The sequence below is a fragment of the Triticum aestivum genome, chromosome 3D (genome assembly GCF_018294505.1).
Source record: "Triticum aestivum cultivar Chinese Spring chromosome 3D, IWGSC CS RefSeq v2.1, whole genome shotgun sequence".
Lineage (NCBI taxonomy): Eukaryota > Viridiplantae > Streptophyta > Magnoliopsida > Poales > Poaceae > Triticum > Triticum aestivum.
In genome coordinates, this window is record NC_057802.1 from 161,463,193 (window position 1) to 161,484,108 (window position 20,916).

Genomic DNA, 20,916 nt, shown 5'->3' on the forward strand with positions numbered 1-20,916 from the left:
AACATAGTTTGTTAGTTTATAATGGATTTTTTGCTTTATACTTCAATAGTGTGATGAATTGTCACTTATCATGAGAAGTCTATGATAAGAGTCTTATGTTTAAGTTTGTTGTTGTTATAATAATGAACATGATGCTTCTATGTTCGTATTTTGTTTTTATCGACACCTCTCTCTAAGCATGTGGACATGTTTTTCGATTTTGGTTTTCGCTTGAGGACAAGCGAGGTCTAAGCTTGGGGAAGTTGATACGTCCATTTTGCATCATGTTTTCCTACTATTATTTATGATGTTTTTATGCATAATAATGCTTTTTGGAGTAATTCTAATGCCTTTCTCTCATAATTTGCAAGGTACACACAAAGAGGGAGGATTCCGGCAGTTGGAAATCTGGACCTGGAAAAGCTACGTCAGGCTACCTATTCTGCACAACTCCAAACAGGCTGAAACTTCACGGAGAATTTTACGGAATATATGATGAATATTGGAGCAAATAAGTACCAGAGGAGGCCCACCAGGTGGGCACAACCCACCTGGGCGCGCCAAGGAGCCCAGGCGCGCCCTGGTGGGTTGTGCTCACCCAGGCCCACCTCCGGTGCCCATCTTCTGGTATATAGGTCATTTTGACCTAGGAAAAATAAGGAGAGGACTTTCGGGACGGAGCACCGCCGTCTCGAGACGGAACTTGGGCAGGAGCACTTTTGCCCTCCGGCAAAGCGATTCCGCCGGGGGAACTTCCCTCCCAGAGGGCAAAATCATCGTCATCATCATCACCAACAACTCTCCCATCTTGGGGAGGGCAATCTCCATCAACATCTTCAACAGCACCATCTCATCTCAAACCCTAGTTCATCTCTTGTGTTCAATCTTGTTACCGAAACTCTAGATTGGTGCTTGTGGGTAACTAGTAGTGTTGATTACATCTTGTAGTTGATTACTATATGGTTTATTTGGTGGAAGATTATATGTTCAGATCCAATATGCTATTTAATACCCCTCTAATCTTGAACATGATTATCATTTGTGAGTCGTTACTTTTGTTCTTGAGGTCATGGCAGAAAATCATGTTGCAAGTAATCATGTGAACACTATATGTGTTCGATATTTTGATAGTATGTATGTTGTGATTCCCTTAGTGGTGTCATGTGAACGTCTACTACATGACACTTCACCATATTTGGGCCTAAGGGAATGCATTGTGGAGTAGCAATTAAATGATGGGTTGCGAGAGTGACAAAAGCTTAAACCCCAGTTTATGCGCTATTCCGTAAGGGACCGATTGGATCCAAAAGTTTAATGCTATGGTTAGAATTTATTCTTAATATTTTTCTCGTAGTTGCAGATGCTTGCGGGAGGGTTAATAATAAGTAGGAGGTTTGTTCAAGTAAGAACAGCACCTGAGCACCGGTCCACCCACATATCAAATTATCAAAGTAGCGAACACGAATCGAACCAACATGGTGAAAGTGACTAGATGAAATTCCCTGTTGGAAATATGCCCTAGAGGCAATAATAAATGGTTATTATTATATTTCTTTGTTCATGGTAATTGTCTATTATTCATGCTATAATTGTATTGTCCAGAAATCATAATACATGTGTGAATATATAGACCACAACCTGTCCCTAGTAAGCCTCTAGTTGACTAGCTCGTTGATCAACAGATAGTCATGGTTTCCTGACTATGGACATTGGATGTCATTGATAACGGGATCACATCATTAGGAGAATGATGTGATGGACAAGACCCAACTTAAGCATAGCATAAAAGATCGTGTAGTTTCGTTTGCTAGAGCTTTTCCAATGTCAAGTATCTTTTCCTTAGACCATGAGATCGTGCAACTCCCGGATACCGTAGGAGTGCTTTGGGTGTGCCAAACGTCACAACGTAACTGGGTGACTATAAAGGTGCATTACGGGTATCTCCGAAAGTGTCTGTTGGGTTGGCACGGATCGAGACTGGGATTTGTCACTCCGTGTGACGGAGAGGTATCTCTGGGCCCACTCGGTAATGCATCATCATAATGAGCTCAATGTGACTAAGGCATTAGTCACGGGATCATGCATTGCGGTACGAGTAAAGAGACTTGCCGGTAACGAGATTGAACAAGGTATTGGGATACCGACGATCGAATCTCGGGCAAGTAACATATCGATTGACAAAGGGAATTGCATACGGATTGATTGAATCCTCGACACCGTGGTTCATCCGATGATATCATCGTGGAACATGTGGGAGCCAACATGGGTATCCAGATCCTGCTGTTGGTTATTGACCGGAGAGGCGTCTCGGTCATGTCTGCATGTCTCCCGAACCCGTAGGGTCTACACACTTAAGGTCCGGTGACGCTAGGGTTGTAGAGATATATGTATGCGGAAACCCGAAAGTTGTTCGGAGTCCCGGATGAGATCCCGGATGTCACGAGAGGTTCCGGAATGGTCCGGAGGTAAAGATTTATATATGGGAAGTCTTATTTTGGTCGCCGGAAAGGTTTCGCGCTTTATCGGTATTGTACCGGGAGTGCCGAAAGGGGTCCGGGGGTCCACCAAGGGGGTCCACCAGCCCCGGGGGGCACATGGGCTGTAAGGGGTGCGCCTTGGCCTATATGGGCCAAGGGCACCAGCCCCAAGAGGCCCATGCGCAAGAGATAAGAAAGAAGGGAGAGTCCTAAAGGGGGAAGGCACCTCCGAGGTGCCTTGGGGGGGGGGGGGAAGGACTCCCCCCTGGCCGCACCCTTCCTTGGAGGAAGGGGCAAGGCTGCCCCCCCCCTCTCCCTTGGCCCTATATATAGTGGGGGGAAGGGAGGGCAGCAACATCTAAGCCTTGGGCGCCTCCCTCCTCCCCTGCAACACCTCTCTCTCTCTCTCGCAGAAGCTTGGCGAAGCCCTGCCGGAGACCCGCTACATCCACCACCACGCCGTCGTGCTGTTGGATCTCCATCAACCTCTCCTCCCCCCTTGCTGGATCAAGAAGGAGGAGACGTCGCTGCATCGTACGTGTGTTGAACGCGGAGGTGCCGTACGTTCGGCACTCGGTCATCGGTGATTTGGATCACGGCGAGTACGACTCCGTCATCCACGTTCATTGGAACGCTTCCGCTCGCGATCTACAAGGGTATGTAGATGCACTCCTTTCCCCTCGTTGCTAGTAGACTCCATAGATGCATCTTGGTGAGCGTAGGAAAATTTTAAATTATGCTATGATTCCCAACAGTGGCATCATGAGCCAGGTCTATGCGTAGTTACTATGCACGAGTAGAACACAAAGAAGTTGTGGGCGTTGAGTTTGCCAATTCTTCTTGCCGCTACTAGTCTTTTCTTGTTTCGGCGGCATTGTAGGATGAAGCGGCACGGACCGACCTTACACGTACACTTACGTGAGACAGGTTCCACCGACTGACATGCACAAGTTGCATAAGGTGGCTAGCGGGTGTCTGTCTCTCCTACTTTAGTCGGAACGGATTCGATGAAAAGGGTCCTTATGAAGGGTAAATAGAAATTGGCAAATCACGTTGTGGTCATACGTAGGTAAGAAACGTTCTTGCTAGAAACCTACAAACCACGTAAAAACTTGCAACAACAATTAGAGGACGTCTAACTTGTTTTTGCAGCAAGTGCTATGTGATGTGATATGGCCAGAAGATGTGATGAATGATATATGTGATGTATGAGATTGATCATATTCTTGTAATAGGAATCACGACTTGCATGTCGATGAGTATGACAACCGGCAGGAGCCATAGGAGTTGTCTTTATTATTTTGTATGACCTGCGTGTCATTGAATAACGCCATGTAAATTACTTTACTTTGTTGCTAAACGCGTTAGCCATAGAAGTAGAAGTAATCGTTGGCGTGACAACTTCATGAAGACACAATGATGGAGATCATGATGATGGAGATCATGGTGTCATGCCGGTGACAAAGATGATCATGGTGCCCCGAAGATGGAGATCAAAGGAGCATGATGATATTGGCCATATCATGTCACTATTTGATTGCATGTGATGTTTATCATGTTTTTGCATCTTATTTGCTTAGAACGACGGTAGCAAGTAGGATGATCCCTTATAATAATTTCAAGAAAGTGTTCACCCTAACTGTGCACCGTTGCGAAGGTTCGTCGTTTCGAAGCACCACGTGATGATCGGGTGTGATAGATTCTTACGTTCGAATACAACGGGTGTTGACGAGCCTAGCATGTACAGACATGGCCTCGGAACACACGCAATACACTTAGGTTGACTTGACGAGCCTAGCATGTACAGACATGGCCTCGGAACACGGAGGACCGAAAGGTCGAGCATGAGTCGTATAGAAGATACGATCAACATGGAGATGTTCACCGATCTTGACTAGTCCGTCTCACGTGATGATCGGACACGGCCTAGTTGAACTCGGATCATGTTTCACTTAGATGACTAGAGGGATGTCTATCTGAGTGGGAGTTCATTAAATAATTTGATTAAGATGAACTCAATTATCATGAACTTAGTCTAAAATCTTTACACTATGTCTTGTAGATCAAATGGCCAACGTTGTCCTCAATTTCAACGCGTTCCTAGAGAAAACCAAGCTGAAAGATGATGGCAGCAACTATATGGACTGGGTCCGGAACCTGAGGCTCATCCTCATAGTAGCCAAAGATTATGTCTTAGAAGCACCGCTAGGTGATGCACCAATCCCATAGAACCAAGACGTTATGAACGCTTGGCAATCACGTGCTGATGATTACTCCCTCGTTCAGTGCGGCATGCTTTACAGCTTAGAACCGGGTCTCCAAAAGCGTTTTGAGAAACATGGAGCATATGAGATGTTCGAGGAGCTGAAACTAGTTTTTCCAAGCTCATGCCCGGGTCGAGAGATATGATGTCTCCGACAAGTTCTTCAGCTGTAAAATGGAGGAGAACAGTTCTGTTAGTGAGCACATACTCAGAATGTCTGGGTTGCACAACCGCTTGTCTCAGCTGGGAGTTAATCTCCCGGATGACGCGGTCATTGACAGAATCCTCCAGTCGCTTCCACCAAGCTACAAGAGCTTTGTGATGAACTACAATATGCAGGGGATGGAAAAGACCATTCCCGAGGTATATTCAATGCTGAAATCAGCGGAAGGGGAGATCAGAAAAGAACATCAAGTGTTGATGGTGAATAAAACCACCAAGTTCAAGAAGGGCAAGGGTAAGAAGAACTTCAAGAAGGACGGCAAGGGAGTTGCCGCGCCCGGTAAACCAGTTACTGGAAGAAGTCAAAGAATGGACCCAAGCCCGGGACTGAGTGCTTTTATTGCAAGGGAAGTGGTCACTGGAAGCGGAACTGCCCCAAATATTTAGCGGACAAGAAGAAGGCCGGCAACACCCAAGGTATATGTGATATACAAGTAATTGATGTGTACCTTACCAGTACTCGTAGTAGCTCCTGGGTATTTGATACCGGTGCGGTTGCTCATATTTGTAACTCAAAGCAGGAACTACGGAATAAACGGAGACTGGCAAAGGACGAGGTGACGATGCGCGTCGGGAATGGTTCCAAGGTCGATGTGATCGCCGTCGGCACGCTACCTCTGCATCTACCCACGGGATTAGTTTTAAACCTCAATAATTGTTATTTAGTGCCAGCTTTGAGCATGAACATTGTATCTGGATCTCGTTTAATTCGAGATGGCTACTCATTTAAATCCGAGAATAATGGTTGTTCTATTTATTTGAGAGATATGTTTTATGGTCATGCCCCGCTGGTCAATGGTTTATTTTTGATGAATCTCGAACGTGATGTTACACATGTTCATAGTGTGAATACCAAAAGATGTAAAGTTGATAACGATAGTCCCACATACTTGTGGCACTGCCGCCTTGGTCACATTGGTGTCAAGCGCATGAAGAAGCTCCATGCAGATGGACTTTTGGAGTCTCTTGATTACGAATCATTTGACACGTGCGAACCATGCCTCATGGGTAAGATGACCAAGACTCCGTTCTCCGGAACAATGGAGCGAGCAACCAACTTATTGGAAATCATACATACCGATGTGTGTGGTCCAATGAGTGTTGAGGCTCGCGGAGGATATCGTTATGTTCTCACTCTCACTGATGATTTAAGTAGATATGGATATGTCTACCTAATGAAACACAAGTCTGAAACCTTTGAAAAGTTCAAGGAATTTCAGAGTGAAGTTGAGAATCAACGTGACAGGAAAATAAAATTCCTTACGATCAGATCGTGGTGGAGAATATTTAAGTCACGAGTTTGGTGCACACTTAAGGAAATGTGGAATAGTTTCACAACTCACGCCGCCTGGAACACCTCAGAGAAATGGTGTGTCCGAACGTCGTAATCGCACTCTATTGGATATGGTGCGATCTATGATGTCTCTTACCGATTTACCGCTCTCATTTTGGGGTTATGCTTTAGAGACTGCCGCATTCACTTTAAATAGGGCTCCGTCGAAATCCGTTGAGACGACACCGTATGAATTATGGTTTGGGAAGAAACCTAAGCTGTCGTTTCTAAAAGTTTGGGGATGCGATGCTTATGTCAAGAAACTTCAACCTGAAAAGCTCGAACCCAAATCGGAAAAATGCGTCTTCATAGGATACCCTAAGGAAACTATTGGGTATACCTTCTACCTCAGATCCGAAGGCAAGATCTTCGTTGCCAAGAACGGGTCCTTTCTAGAGAAGGAGTTTCTCTCGAAAGAATTGAGTGGGAGGAAAGTGGAACTTGATGAGGTGATAGTCACCCCTTCCGAACCGGAAAGTAGCGCAGCGCGGGAAAATGTTCCTGTGGTGCCTACACCGACTGGGGAGGAAGTTAATGATGATGATCATGAAGCTTCGGATCAAGTTACTGAACTTCGTAGGTCCACAAGGACACGTTCCGCACCAGAGTGGTACGGCAACCCTGTCCTGGAAATCATGTTGTTAGACAACGGTGAACCTTCGAACTATGAAGAAGCGATGGCGGGCCCGGATTCCGACAAATGGCTAGAAGCCATGAAATCCGAGATAGAATCCATGTATGAAAACAAAGTATGGACTTTGACTGACTTGCCCGATGAGCGGCGAGCCATAGAAAACAAATGGATCTTTAAGAAGAAGACGGACGCGGATGGTAATGTGACCATCTACAAAGCTCGACTTGTCGCTAAGGGTTATCGACAAGTTCAAGGGGTTGACTACGATGAGACTTTCTCACCCGTAGCGAAGCTGAAGTCCGTCCGAATCATGTTAGCAATTGCCGCATACTATGATTATGAGATATGGCAGATGGACGTCAAAACGGCATTCCTTAACGGCTTCCTTAAGGAAGAGTTGTATATGATGCAGCCGGAAGGTTTTGTCGATCCTAAGAATGCTAACAAAGTATGCAAGCTCCAGCGCTCAATCTATGGGCTGGTGCAAGCATCTCGGAGTTGGAACATTCGCTTTGATGAGATGATCAAAGCGTTTGGGTTTACACAGACTTATGGAGAAGCCTGTGTTTACAAGAAAGTGAGTGGGAGCTCTGTAGCATTTCTCATATTATATGTGGATGACATACTATTGATGGGAAATGATATAGAATTCTTGGAAAGTATAAAGGCCTATTTGAATAAGTGTTTTTCAATGAAGGACCTTGGAGAAGCTGCTTATATATTAGGCATCAAGATCTATAGAGATAGATCAAGACGCCTCATTGGTCTTTCACAGAGTACATACCTTGACAAGATATTGAAGAAGTTCAGTATGGATCAGTCCAAGAAGGGGTTCTTGCCTGTATTGCAAGGTGTGCAATTGAGCACGGCTCAATGCCCGACCACGGCAGAAGATATAGAAGAGATGAGTGTCATCCCCTATGCCTCGGCCATAGGGTCTATTATGTATGCCATGCTGTGTACCAGACCTGATGTAAACCTTGCCGTAAGTTTGGTAGGAAGGTACCAAAGTAATCCCGGCAAGGAACACTGGACAGCGGTCAAGAATATCCTGAAGTACCTGAAGAGGACTAAGGATATGTTTCTCGTTTATGGAGGTGACGAAGAGCTCGTCGTAAAGGGTTACGTCGACGCTAGCTTCGACACAGATCTGGATGACTCGAAGTCACAGACCGGATACGTGTATATTTTGAATGGAGGAGCAGTAAGCTGGTGCAGTTGCAAGCAAAGCGTCGTGGCGGGATCTACATGTGAAGCGGAGTACATGGCAGCCTCGGAGGCAGCACAGGAAGCAGTCTGGATGAAGGAGTTCATTACCGACCTAGGGGTGATTCCCAATGCGTCGGGCCCAATGACTCTCTTCTGTGACAACACTGGAGCTATTGCCCTTGCGAAGGAGCCCAGGTTTCACAGGAAGACCAGGCATATCAAGCGTCGCTTCAACTCCATTCGTGAAAGTGTTCAAAATGGAGACATAGATATTTGTAAAGTACATACGGACCTGAATGTAGCAGATCCGTTGACTAAACCTCTCCCTAGGGCAAAACATGATCAACACCAGGACGCAATGGGTGTTCGATTCATCACAATGTAACTAGATTATTGACTCTAGTGCAAGTGGGAGACTGTTGGAAATATGCCCTAGAGGCAATAATAAATGGTTATTATTATATTTCTTTGTTCATGGTAATTGTCTATTATTCATGCTATAATTGTATTGTCCGGAAATCGTAATACATGTGTGAATACATAGACCACAACCTGTCCCTAGTAAGCCTCTAGTTGACTAGCTCGTTGATCAACAGATAGTCATGGTTTCCTGACTATGGACATTGGATGTCATTGATAACGGGATCACATCATTAGGAGAATGATGTGATGGACAAGACCCAACTTAAGCATAGCATAAAAGATCGTGTAGTTTCGTTTGCTAGAGCTTTTCCAATGTCAAGTATCTTTTCCTTAGACCATGAGATCGTGCAACTCCCGGATACCGTAGGAGTGCTTTGGGTGTGCCAAACGTCACAACATAACTGGGTGACTATAAAGGTGCATTACGGGTATCTCCGAAAGTGTCTGTTGGGTTGGCACGGATCGAGACTGGGATTTGTCACTCCGTGTGACGGAGAGGTATCTCTGGGCCCACTCGGTAATGCATCATCATAATGAGCTCAATGTGACTAAGGCGTTAGTCACGGGATCATGCATTGCGGTACGAGTAAAGAGACTTGCCGGTAACGAGATTGAACAAGGTATTGGGATACCGACGATCGAATCTCGGGCAAGTAACATACCGATTGACAAAGGGAATTGCATACGGATTGATTGAATCCTCGACACCGTGGTTCATCCGATGATATCATCGTGGAACATGTGGGAGCCAACATGGGTATCCAGATCCCGCTGTTGGTTATTGACCGGAGAGGCGTCTCGGTCATGTCTGCATGTCTCCCGAACCCATAGGGTCTACACACTTAAGGTCCGGTGACGCTAGGGTTGTAGAGATATATGTATGCGGAAACCCGAAAGTTGTTCGGAGTCCCGGATGAGATCCCGGACGTCACGAGAGGTTCCGGAATGGTCCGGAGGTAAAGATTTATATATGGGAAGTCTTATTTTGGTCGCCGGAAAGGTTTCGCGCTTTATCGGTATTGTACCGGGAGTGCCGAAAGGGGTCCGGGGGTCCACCAAGGGGGTCCACCAGCCCCGGGGGGCCACATGGGCTGTAAGGGGTGCGCCTTGGCCTATATGGGCCAAGGGCACCAGCCCCAAGAGGCCCATGCACAAGAGATAAGAAAGAAGGGAGAGTCCTAAAGAGGGAAGGCACCTCCGAGGTGCCTTGGGGGGGAAGGACTCCCCCCTGGCCGCACCCTTCCTTGGAGGAAGGGGCAAGGCTGCGCCCCCCCCCCCCTCTCCCTTGGCCCTATATATAGTGGGGGGAAGGGAGGGCAGCAACATCTAAGCCTTGGGCGCCTCCCTCCTCCCCTGCAACACCTCTCTCTCTCTCTTGCAGAAGCTTGGCGAAGCCCTGCCGGAGACCCGCTACATCCACCACCACGCCGTCATGCTGTTGGATCTCCATCAACCTCTCCTCCCCCTTGCTGGATCAAGAAGGAGGAGACGTCGCTGCACCGTACGTGTGTTGAACGCGGAGGTGCCGTACGTTCGGCACTCGGTCATCGGTGATTTGGATCACGGCGAGTACGACTCCGTCATCCACGTTCATTGGAACGCTTCCGCTCGCGATCTACAAGGGTATGTAGATGCACTCCTTTCCCCTCGTTGCTAGTAGACTCCATAGATGCATCTTGGTGAGCGTAGGAAAATTTTAAATTATGCTACGATTCCCAACATTCCCGTGTACCCTCAAGAATGCTTTGCTTATCATAAGAGACCGTTTTGGCATGTCCTTTGCCTCAAAAGGATTGGGCTACCTTGCTGCAGTTTTGCTACTATTATCGTTACTTGCTCGTTACAAATTATCTTGCTATCAAACTACTTTGTTACTTACAATTTCAGCACTTGCAGACATTACCTCGCTGAAAACCACTTGCCATTTCCTTCTCTCCTTGTTGGGTTCGACACTCTTACTTATCGAAAAGAGCTACAATTGATCCCATATACTTGTGGGTCATCAATGGTGGTGTTGGGAGCCTCCAATTAAATTGTGGAGAGAGCTCCAATCTTGTTTGTAAAGGTTCGACCACCGCCTTCAAGTGCACCGTTAGTGGAATCATGGCATCTTGCATTGTGCGAGGGCGTGAGGAGAATACGGTGGCCCTAGTGGCTTCTTGGGGAGCATTGTGCCACACACCGCTCCAACAGAGACATACCTTCCCCAAAAGGTGGGAACTTTGGTATCACATCCTCGTCTCCATCGAATCCACTTGCAGTTACATCTTACCTTTACTTTGTACAAGCTTGTATTGTGTTTCTATCTTGTGCTTGCTTTTGTCGTTGTTGTTGTGCTTGTCATATAGGTTGTCAACCTAGTTGCACATCTAGACAACATCCTTTCGTGTTGAGCCAAATTTGTTAAAAGAAGTTAAAATTGTTAGTCGCCTATTCACACCCCTCTCTAGTTGACCATACCGATCCTTTCAGTTAGGGTTTGTGTCCTGCTCAGGAAGACGATACGGCGCCGGCTCCCTGAAGATGGAATAAGGTACTCCCCGCCTAGTTCCCGTCCCGATGGTGCGTCTAGCATCTTCAGTGGGCGTGTGGAGGTGTATCTCCAGTGGATCTGCTCGGATCTTGTCACCATTCATCTACGTTCGTGTGTGTTCAGATTGGATCCTTCCGATATACACTACTCTGCATCGATGGCGGTTGCTATTCTGGTGCCTTAACACGATGACTTCCCGACTGTCTACTACAACAAGTTTTGCTCGACCCCGGCAAGGGAGGGTTGATGACGTCGGCGCGCCTTTGGCTCGCTTCAGTGCTTGTAGTCGTCGATAGGTCGTCTATGGATCTGAATTAAATTTTATTATTTCTGGTTTTCATTGTACTGCCATGATCGAAGATGAATATATCGGAAGTTTTCTCGCAAAAAAAACAACTTCATGGAGGCAGATTATCTTATTCTTTTCTGGTTCTATGTTCTAAGAGCATCTTCAGCCACGATAAGCAAATTTCATCCCTCAAATGCCTGCGGACGCGCCCGGTGACCGGGCGCATCCGTTTTAAGCCCTATTTGTCCGTCCATGCAGCCACACTCCTTGTTTTTCTTCTCATATGTCCGGTCACTTGCATGTGATTGATGGAGATGAAGAGAGAGAAAAAAAGAATGAATAAAGAAAGAGAAAAGGTGGTCTGAGATGGGGTCGCGTCCTATGTGGCGGAATGCCTGGACGCGCTCGGGCGCGTCCGCGAACCCTTATATCCTCCCCATATTTGAGATGGATATGAGGGTTCGCGGACAGCCCGGGCATATAAGAATGATATGAGGAGTCTGGTCACTGACCGGGCGCGTCCGCGGGCGTATGAGGGATGGTTTGAGGACTCGTGATTCGTTGGATACAACACTGAGAACCACATTGCAACTTGTTTATGATAAATATCATATAAGAGGGAGTAGTGTTGTTACTCGCAACACGAGGCCACAAAACTGGGTAAATTTTTTGCCCCGTGACCATCTAGTAATGTGAGGTGACATGTTATAAAAATCCATGTACATTCACCATATTGTTGTTAGGGGCAAATTTGACAATTTTGACCTCGGGACGAAATCATTTCACAGAATGAACTGGGTGCGAAACTATTTCACTCCCCTGACCCTTTTGTGTAGCGCCTGCCACGCCGGCGCCACACCCTACTGTGCAGCGCCTAGCGCGGCGACGTTGCACATCTGTCCACCGTGGCAGCCCCTGGGCCCGCACCCAGCAGTGCAGCGCCTCCGAGCTAGGCGCCACACATGTAATGTGCAGCGCCTAGCGGCTAGGCGCTACACTACGACTTATCCAGCCACTTGGCTGGCCCCCCTCCCCCACCCCCCCCCACACCACACACTCTCCCACTCTCTCCCCGAGCTTTGCCCCCTCTCCCACTCTCTCCCCCTCTCAAATCTCTCCCAAATCTTGCAAATTTGAAGAATTTGTCTGTGGATTTCAAAGTCAAACCCTCCCTCAAGGTAATATTCTCCGATCCCCTTGTTTTGATCCAAGTAAAGTTCTCCCATTGCTCATTTGTTGCTAGTTTGGGGAAACCCTAGTTTTGTTTGGATCTAGAGATTTGCATGGAGATGTGAGATGTTTGTTTGCCAATTTCTATGATTAGGCTTTGTTAGTATGCTAGGGTTATTCTTATGGGTGTTCTTATGTTGGTGCTAGGGTTAGGTTTAGGGCTAGGGTTATGGTTATGGTTATGGTTAGGGTTAGGGTTAGGGTTATGGTTAGGGTTAGGGTTGTTGTTTGATATATATATTAGGGTTTGTATTCCGTGTTAATCCTTGGATTAGTACTCATGGAAGCAATGTTACCTTGTGTTCTTTGAATGCTTATAGGGATGGGAAGAACATGTGTGTTTGTTCATCATGGGGACAAAGACGCCTTTTTGAAAGGCAATATAGAACCGGACCCGGATGAGCTTGACATGGTGTTTGATAGTAGTCCTAGCTATGCGGAGCTCTTGCAACAAGTTAGGAAAGATTTGAATTGGATGGACCCTAGTGATATCATTGAGTTGGAGGGAAGGCATAATGTTGGTTTTGGAATGCACATCCGTTGGAAGACAATGCGTGTCAACTCGGAGCAACGTTGGGTTGCATACAAGGAGACGGTGGCCGAATCACTAGACAAGGCTCTTGAGTTATTTGCAACGAAGAAGGTTGATTCAAGTTTGCATTTGGACTTGAACCGGAACCCCTCCCCTTTGGTTGCTAGTAGCCCCCCACCCTTGAAGCGAGATGAAATTGTTGAACCTCTTTTGACCCAAGAAGTGAGGCCAACATTGAGCCCGTTTACAAACAACCAAGATGAAGCTTTGCAAGAGGACAATGATGAGTATGCGGACGATGACAATGAAGTTGATCTCCATGACAACAATGTGGGTGATCTCGACAAATATCATTTGCAAGAGACAATGGACCATTCCATCCCTTTTTCCCGTGCATATGCATCGGACTCGGATGACGATGGTCCCGATGAACAAGTTGATGCGGAGGGGTTCACGGTGAAGGAGGCCGAAGCTTTCGAGAAGGTATTTGGTCGGGATCATCGGACTACATTGTTCAAGGATGTTAGTCTCGCGGATGAAGCCGTGGTAGATGGTGGCCAATGTGTGCCTCTTGGGGTTAGGCCAATCTCTCACCGTGATTTGGGAGACGACAAGAACCAGATTGCTAAAGGTCCTAAGTTCGACACCTTGTTGGAATTGAAGATGTGGCTCGACAACTACTCGGTTACGCATTATCGTCCACACAAGGTGGTGAACTCGGACGTCAATGTGCGCTACACGGTTGCATGTGCATGTGAAGATGAAATATGTCCGTGGATTGTGCGTGCAAGACCATGGAAAGGAGGTCCAACTTGGCATGTAGTGAGTTGTGTGCCAACTCACATGTGCCAAGGCAAAAGGGTGGATGGCAAGATTGTGTCCCAAGACCACAAACAACTCACGTCCGAGTTCATCGCTTACAAGCTCTCCAACTCAATATCCACACTTCCAACAATGAGCGTCCAACATGTCATTGACCTTGTGAAAGCCATCTTTCATTACAAGGTGAAATACGGCAAGGCATGGAAGGCGAAGCAAGCCGCATTTAAGATGTTGTATGGTACATGGGAGGAAACATACAACTGAATCCCTATGTTGTTGTTAGCCATGGCCGCGACAAACCCGGGCATGGTTCATGTGGACGAGCCTCATGGGCACCAAACAACGGTTCATGAAGGAAGGAAAGTCAGAGTATTTGGCCGTGCTTTTTGGGCGTTCGAGCAATGTATGAGGGCTTTCGAACATTGTAGGCCGGTCATCGCAATTGATGGCACGTTCTTGACCGGACAATACAAGGGCACCTTATAGAGTGTGGCGCCTCCAAGCTAGGCGTTGCACAAGTCTGTAGCTATCCAGAGAGCAACAGAAGGTAGGCCTCCAGTTTGGGCCAAAAATTTCGCTAAGTGTTTGTGCAGCGCCTAGACCGGGGGCGCCACACTGCACAGTGCAACGCCTAGCTGCTAGGCGCTGCACTGTAGAGTGTGGCGCCTCCAAGCTAGGTGCTGCACAAGTCTGTAGCTATCCAGAGAGCAACAGAAGGTAGGCCTCCGGTTTGGGCCAAAAATTTCGCTAAGTGTTTGTGCGGCGCCTAGCCCGGGGGCGCCACACTGTACAGTGCAGCGCCTAGCTGCTAGGCGCTGCACTGTAGAGTGTGGCGCCTCCAAGCTAGGCGCCGCACAAACACTTAGTGTTTTTTTGTCATTCAGACTGGGTCATTTTCAACCACAGTTCAACATTTCGTATAATAAACAGTAAGGTTCAAAAAGTGTTCAACAAAGACATCATTTCTTAGAAAGGACCATCACAATAAGTTCAAGTTTAACATAGAGCTACCACCACTCCAAGTTCAACGACATAACAAATTCCACATTACTAAGAGCTACCACCACTCTAAGTTCAACATTATAAATAAAGGACGATGACTAGTGCTTTCCGCGCTTGCTGGCTCCTCCCCCCCCCCCCCCTCTTGACGCTTATCTTCTTCACCTTCCTAGGAAGAGGAACCCGCTCCGGCTCCGGCTCTGGTTCCTCCACGTCATCTACATCGTCATCCAAATAGTCATCCAAAGCCGCCATCCGCGAGGTGCCGACCGTCCTTTTGCCTCTTTGGCCTCTTTGGGTGAAGTCTTCAGGTGTGTACTTGTTGATTCCCTTCTTAGGCTTCAACTCGTATGCAGACCGAGCCAGGTACGTCCCCACGGTCATATCATCAGCAACCTATGCATCAACAGAAGATATGGAAAGACCGTGTGTGAGGATATAGTTAGCAATGCATCAACAAATGGATATATATCGTCATGCCATACCTCTTGGGTGACCACACCCACATCCTCATCATCCAAAGGTTCACCATGGCCCTACCCCGAAGCGGGATCTGATAGTGTCACCGACCTAGACCGTTCTGGTGATACATACTCGGGGTCACGACAACCGAAAAGGTTTGATAGCCGCCTTAACTTTTGGCCCTGGCGCTGCAACATGTACAAGTGAATGAGACATGGAACGTAGCAACATATGTTAAGTGCTAGTTTGAAGGAGATGTGAACCTTAATGAATGCTCGAAGTGCACCTTCCCCATCGCTTTTGCCAGCCAGGGTTGTTTCCAGAATAGTCTCGGTCTCATCAGCTGCTTTCTTGATCTGGGCATGCTATGAACAGAAACGGTATCAAAGTGTTAGGCAAGCGAAGATGTGAATAGTGCGAATGGAAAAGCAAAAAGGGCAAACCACAAAGTTCATCATTGGAGCTGAAGGGATCACTGAGTTGCCTTTCCTGACTAATGCGTTGTACTGGTGCTGGGCTACCTCATCAAAAACGGTAGGTTCTTCCAGAATCTCCTCAGCATACGCCGGCTTGCATACCTCCACGCGGGTACTTGCAAGAAACCATGTGAGATAGTTGTTGAACGCGATCGGGCAGTGCTCACGAAGCTGGGCTCGTTTTCCAGCCCTTGCTTGCTCCACACTAAGAGCGAACTGCACGACATACTTCCTGTGATGGTTGGCCCAATCCTTGATCTTCCGCTGCTTTTTCCTATCCAACCTGCAAGTTAGAAACAGAATATTAGCATCATCGAAACCGTCGAGAAGCTGCTAAGTGCTCAAGGTTAATTATATCTTACGCGTGTAGCAACTTGTCCGTGTCCTCCCACTCCGGCGGGTGTGGCTGGAACAAACCAAACTGGCGGAACACCCGATGTGGCAGGTGAAGCTCAACCGCCCAGTTGCATATCAGTGGGCACCGCATATGCCAGAGATCCCTATCCCTAGTGCACATCGGATTCAGCCTGAACTCCATAGGGTTACCAAAACTCTCTCCTTTTCCATACGGCTCCCATTCCACCTGCAAAATGGGATAGAATGCAAAATTGATATCGAGTTACGATACAAGCATGATAATCACTTATGCAATGTCGGTTCACCTGCTCAGGCGTGATCGCGTCCAGCTCGCTCTTGTACAACTTGTACATGACCGAGGGATCATCCGTCGTCTCATTTAACACATCCCACTTGTAAGCCCAAGTGGGGAGCCGTAGTGGGTCGTCTTTGTCGTCCCAATCCTCGTACTTCACGGTCTTCGGTCGTCCAACCGGCAAACGCTCCCAGCTCCATATGGAAAGTGCGAGCAGACAACCACCAATACCTCCAGTGTGCCTACAACAGGCTTCGTCCAACTGCACATAAAAGAGAACATGGTCAAATTTGCCGCAAGAGCGCATTGATAATGTATCAATGAAGTGAAAAGGAAACAACTTCATACCTGTCGATACAAGTAAGCCAGTGTCGCCGAACCCCAACTCCATTTGCTATCGAAGACGGTCAACGCCTTCAGCCACATCCATGGAGCATTCTTGCCTGTGCCATCAGCAAACATAGTCCTGGATATCACGTACCACATGTAGACACGAGCATATGTCTTCACCATGTCCTCATTAGCATCCTCAGGGCAAGTACTGAAGTTCGATGATATCCACGTGAAAGTAGCGCCGGCTGCGACTCTTTCCTTCTTCTTGTCTTCTGCTTCTGGTTCCCGAGGCTCCGGAGGAACCATACCGATAAGGGCATGCATCTGCGCGCGCCACCCATCAGAATCGGTGTTCATACATAAAGGATTCCCATCGATAGGAAGACCGGTGATCATAGCAATATCCTGGAGCGTCACGGTCATCTCCCCGGTCCGAAGATGGAAAGTGTGTGTCTCCGGCCTCCAATGATCAATAAGCGCGGTGAGTGCTGCAGCATTGTTGGGTGGCGTCGACCGGCGGACCAACTGAATGAAAGGGAGAAGTCCTGCCTCCCGTACATACGGTGTGTACCGCTCATCATAGCGCATCCATCCAAGGGTGACCCCGTGAGACCGAAGCTTCAGAGGTGCAAGCTCCTACAAACAAACAAATCATAACATTACATATGGGGCATTTGTGTTTGAAAAAAATACGAAATTCATAACACCGGCCACTTTCAGTATTACCCGCTGCTCCACCGACATAGCGTACGACCGGTGTTGTTTGTCCCAATGATCATCGAGAAGCCAAACCATCCTAACAATTTCAACAAAGCATTCTTGTCAACACGATTATCTTTTCAATTCAAAAAAACTAAAGTAGGCCTACTAGATGCAAAATTCAAAGCATATGTATCCAAAGCATTCTTGCCAATACAAATATAATTTCAATAAACTAAACTAGGCCTACTTCATGCAAGATTCAATACAAATATCTTTTCCATATAAATAACATGTCAACCTATGTATCCAAACTATATAAATAACATGTCAACCTATCTATCCAAACCACATTCTAATCTAACAAGGGTTCCCCAAATCTAATACATGCAAGATTCAAACAAAAGTTCCCCAAATCTAATACAAGCAAGATTCAAACAAGGGTTCCCCAAATCTCCGAAATAACATGCATTCTATGGATAGAAAGAAGCGGATCGGAGAAAAGTACCTTCTAGGATGGATTGGTGAAGGAGTCCACGGGCCAAATCGTCAGATCTGAAGATTTTTGAAAATGGGATTGAGAGGGGGAGAGGAGCCAGCCGCCGCAACGATGCTTCTGTAACTGCTGAAGAATGGGGTGGGTGCGGGAGGCCTAGCGCGCGGCGGCTGCATCTAAGTCAATGTGCAACGCCCGAGGGCTAGGCGCTGCACATTACACGTGTGGCGCCTAGCTCGGAGGCGCTGCACTGCGGGATGCGGGGCCCAGGGCTGCCACGGTGGACAGAGGTGCAACGCCCCCGAGTTAGGCGCTGCACCGTAGGGTGTGGCGCTGGCGTGGCGGGCGCTACACAAAAGGGTCAGGGGTATGAAATAGTTTTACGGGCAGTTCATTCTGTGAATTGATTTTGTCTAGAGGTCAAAATTGTCAAATTTGTCGTTGTTAGGTACATCATGCAACACCATCGATATTTGATGCCGACCATGGGGAACCACACGTTAGTAGATCGGATCTGCTATATTTTCCCTATCTTCAAACTTCGTCTCCATTACCTTCTTGGCGTAATCATCTTTTCTACCTTTATCGATATCATAGGATTCGCTGGGCGTGGATATGTGGACCCAACATCCTCTTTTTTATTAGGCCTTGCATCCATCTTCTCGACAATGTCAGAGGGAAAGGGTCTCCACTTCTACCGAAATATTGACTTGTCCGCCTTGCAGCTAAATAAAATGTTCCCCTGTGCCGTTTGCCCACATATACCAATAAACCAAATTGACCCGTCCGAAAGAATAAATGGTGTCGCAAGGGGCACCTTTGCATGTTGAACAAATATGTGTGAGTCAACACTTCCTGTACTGGTTGTGCATGCACCGACTAAACAATCTGAGAGGGTGTCTGGTTCAGAAGTCCTAGGACTTTTTCTAGTCCCATGGACTAATAAAAAAGACTCTTTAGTAGAGTCTTTTTCTAGTCCCTGTAGAAAAAGTCCCTCCCGTTTGGTTCCTACGGACTTTTTAGGGATTTTTTCTAGTCTCTGGGACTAAAAATCCCTGAACCAAACACCCCCTGAGGCTCAGATGCTATACATGTACCAATGTTGATTTATTTATAAAGCGGGGCGCAAAGCTTTCTTCGGTATGCATGCACCAACATCTTGAGCTAATTAAGTAGGGGTAAGATCGATAACATTAATCGTACTTTGGCTCTCCTTCATCCACGAGCCCAAAATTGTGTACCTATTTTTGGGAGTCAGAGGGAATAGTTGTTGTGGAATTCAATGAGCTCCACCTCACGCCATGCCCACCCATCGTTTTCTAGCCCGACAATCTAAATCTACCTCCGTCTTTCACGGGCAAATTTGACCGCCTTCCCGCACCACCACGCCACACCCACCCATCGTTTCTCTCATCCTTGTCCAAAACCCACCACCGCGCTCTCCTCCCTCCCACTACTGACCCTGATGGGGGAGATGTTGTTTCTCGCGTGCCACCTTCTCCTCTCCCTCGCCCTCATCGTCGCCTCCCTCTCCCACCTATTCTTCTCCTCCGTTGCCCACCAATCCCCCGCGCACACTAACAACCACCGCTTTCGCATCCTTCGACATCCACTCTTTCGCATACTCCCCGTCCTCGCTGCCCTCCCATTCCCCTTCCTTCCCATCGCCCCCACCTCTCGCCTACTCACATTCACCCTCCTACCTCCCCTCCTCCTTCTACTCCCACTCCCCTTCCTCCCGGTCAACCACCTCCCACTCCTACGCCCTTTATTCTTATCCCTCCCTCTACTCCTCCAAGCCCGCGCCGTGGGTCTTCTCGCCGATGCATTCCCCGTATCCGATCTCCAGGTTCACACTCTCTCCATCGCCACCCTCCTCCTCATCACTGCCGCCACTACTTCCCTAGTATCCACATTGTCGCAGTCGAGAACCACCCAGCACTTGTTAGCGGAGACATTGTTTACCTTTGTCGGTATCGTTGGTGGCCTCTGGGCTCTCCAAAGTGGCCTCAACCTTTACGTCGACTCCTGCGTCCCCGCGGGTTGCCACCGGCTGATGGACACAACTCTCGCACCAGCCACACGTTGTGACGTTGATGAAGCTAGGCTACAGGCCATTGCGTTCATGGATGTCATGCTGTCAGTGCATTGCTTGATTGCGGCAACTTTTGTGTCTGGGTTGCATCTCGGGGTGGCAAACAGGTACGTGGTTGATGGTGGGGGTGTTAATGTTGGTATGGGGACAGGTCGAAGGCATAATAGCATTGGGGGTTCATATGATGCCCTGCCCATGGTGCCTTTGTCATCGGGGGCCATTGAGGAGACAGAGTATTTGCCTGTGAAGGGCGTCGTTGGCAAGGCTGTGGCACAGGAATAAGAACGAATTGACTTTCATTACTAATTACTAGGTGTACATTGATCGTCTGAATTAATGTGTGTTGTTCAGATGTCACCCTCTAAAACAGTTAGTTGTATGTGGCTAAATTATGTAGATGATTGGTGATCATTAGTTGCTAGGGAGAAACTATGTGAAATCTGGCATTGTTGTTGTCTTGTTGAGTTGGTGAATGGAGCCTTCATGTCTTGTTTATTTCATGTCTTATTGAGTGACATGGCCATGCATCAACATCATTCGTCTGCGCATGCTTGGACCAAAAATCCAACGGTGTACATATGGTCGTGCTGGAAAGTCTGTTGAGTCGTTCTCTAATAGGAAAAGGCTAGTTTTTATCAAAAATCCTTGATTTTATGCTAAACAAGTCACAATAAATTTGAAATCACTAGATAGAGGATATCCCATGCAAAGGTCACTTTCACATTCTCTCGTGGTGATAAGTGGTGCACTATATGCGA

General features: G+C 47.4%; 1 protein-coding gene across 1 annotated transcript; it reads left to right on the forward strand.

The window, feature by feature from the left end:
* The first annotated feature begins 19,496 nt into the window (after positions 1-19,496).
* On the forward strand, positions 19,497-20,658 carry LOC123074423 (uncharacterized). The gene has a single exon (XM_044497280.1). The coding sequence runs from the start codon at positions 19,529-19,531 to the stop codon at positions 20,438-20,440; it is 912 nt and encodes a 303-aa protein (XP_044353215.1). The 5' UTR covers positions 19,497-19,528; the 3' UTR covers positions 20,441-20,658.
* The last annotated feature ends 258 nt before the right edge of the window (positions 20,659-20,916 follow it).

Coding starts and splice junctions, on each gene's coding strand:
- LOC123074423 (XM_044497280.1), top strand. CDS start 19,529: ATGGGGGAGATGTTGTTTCTCGCGTGCCACCTTCTCCTCTCCCTCGCC.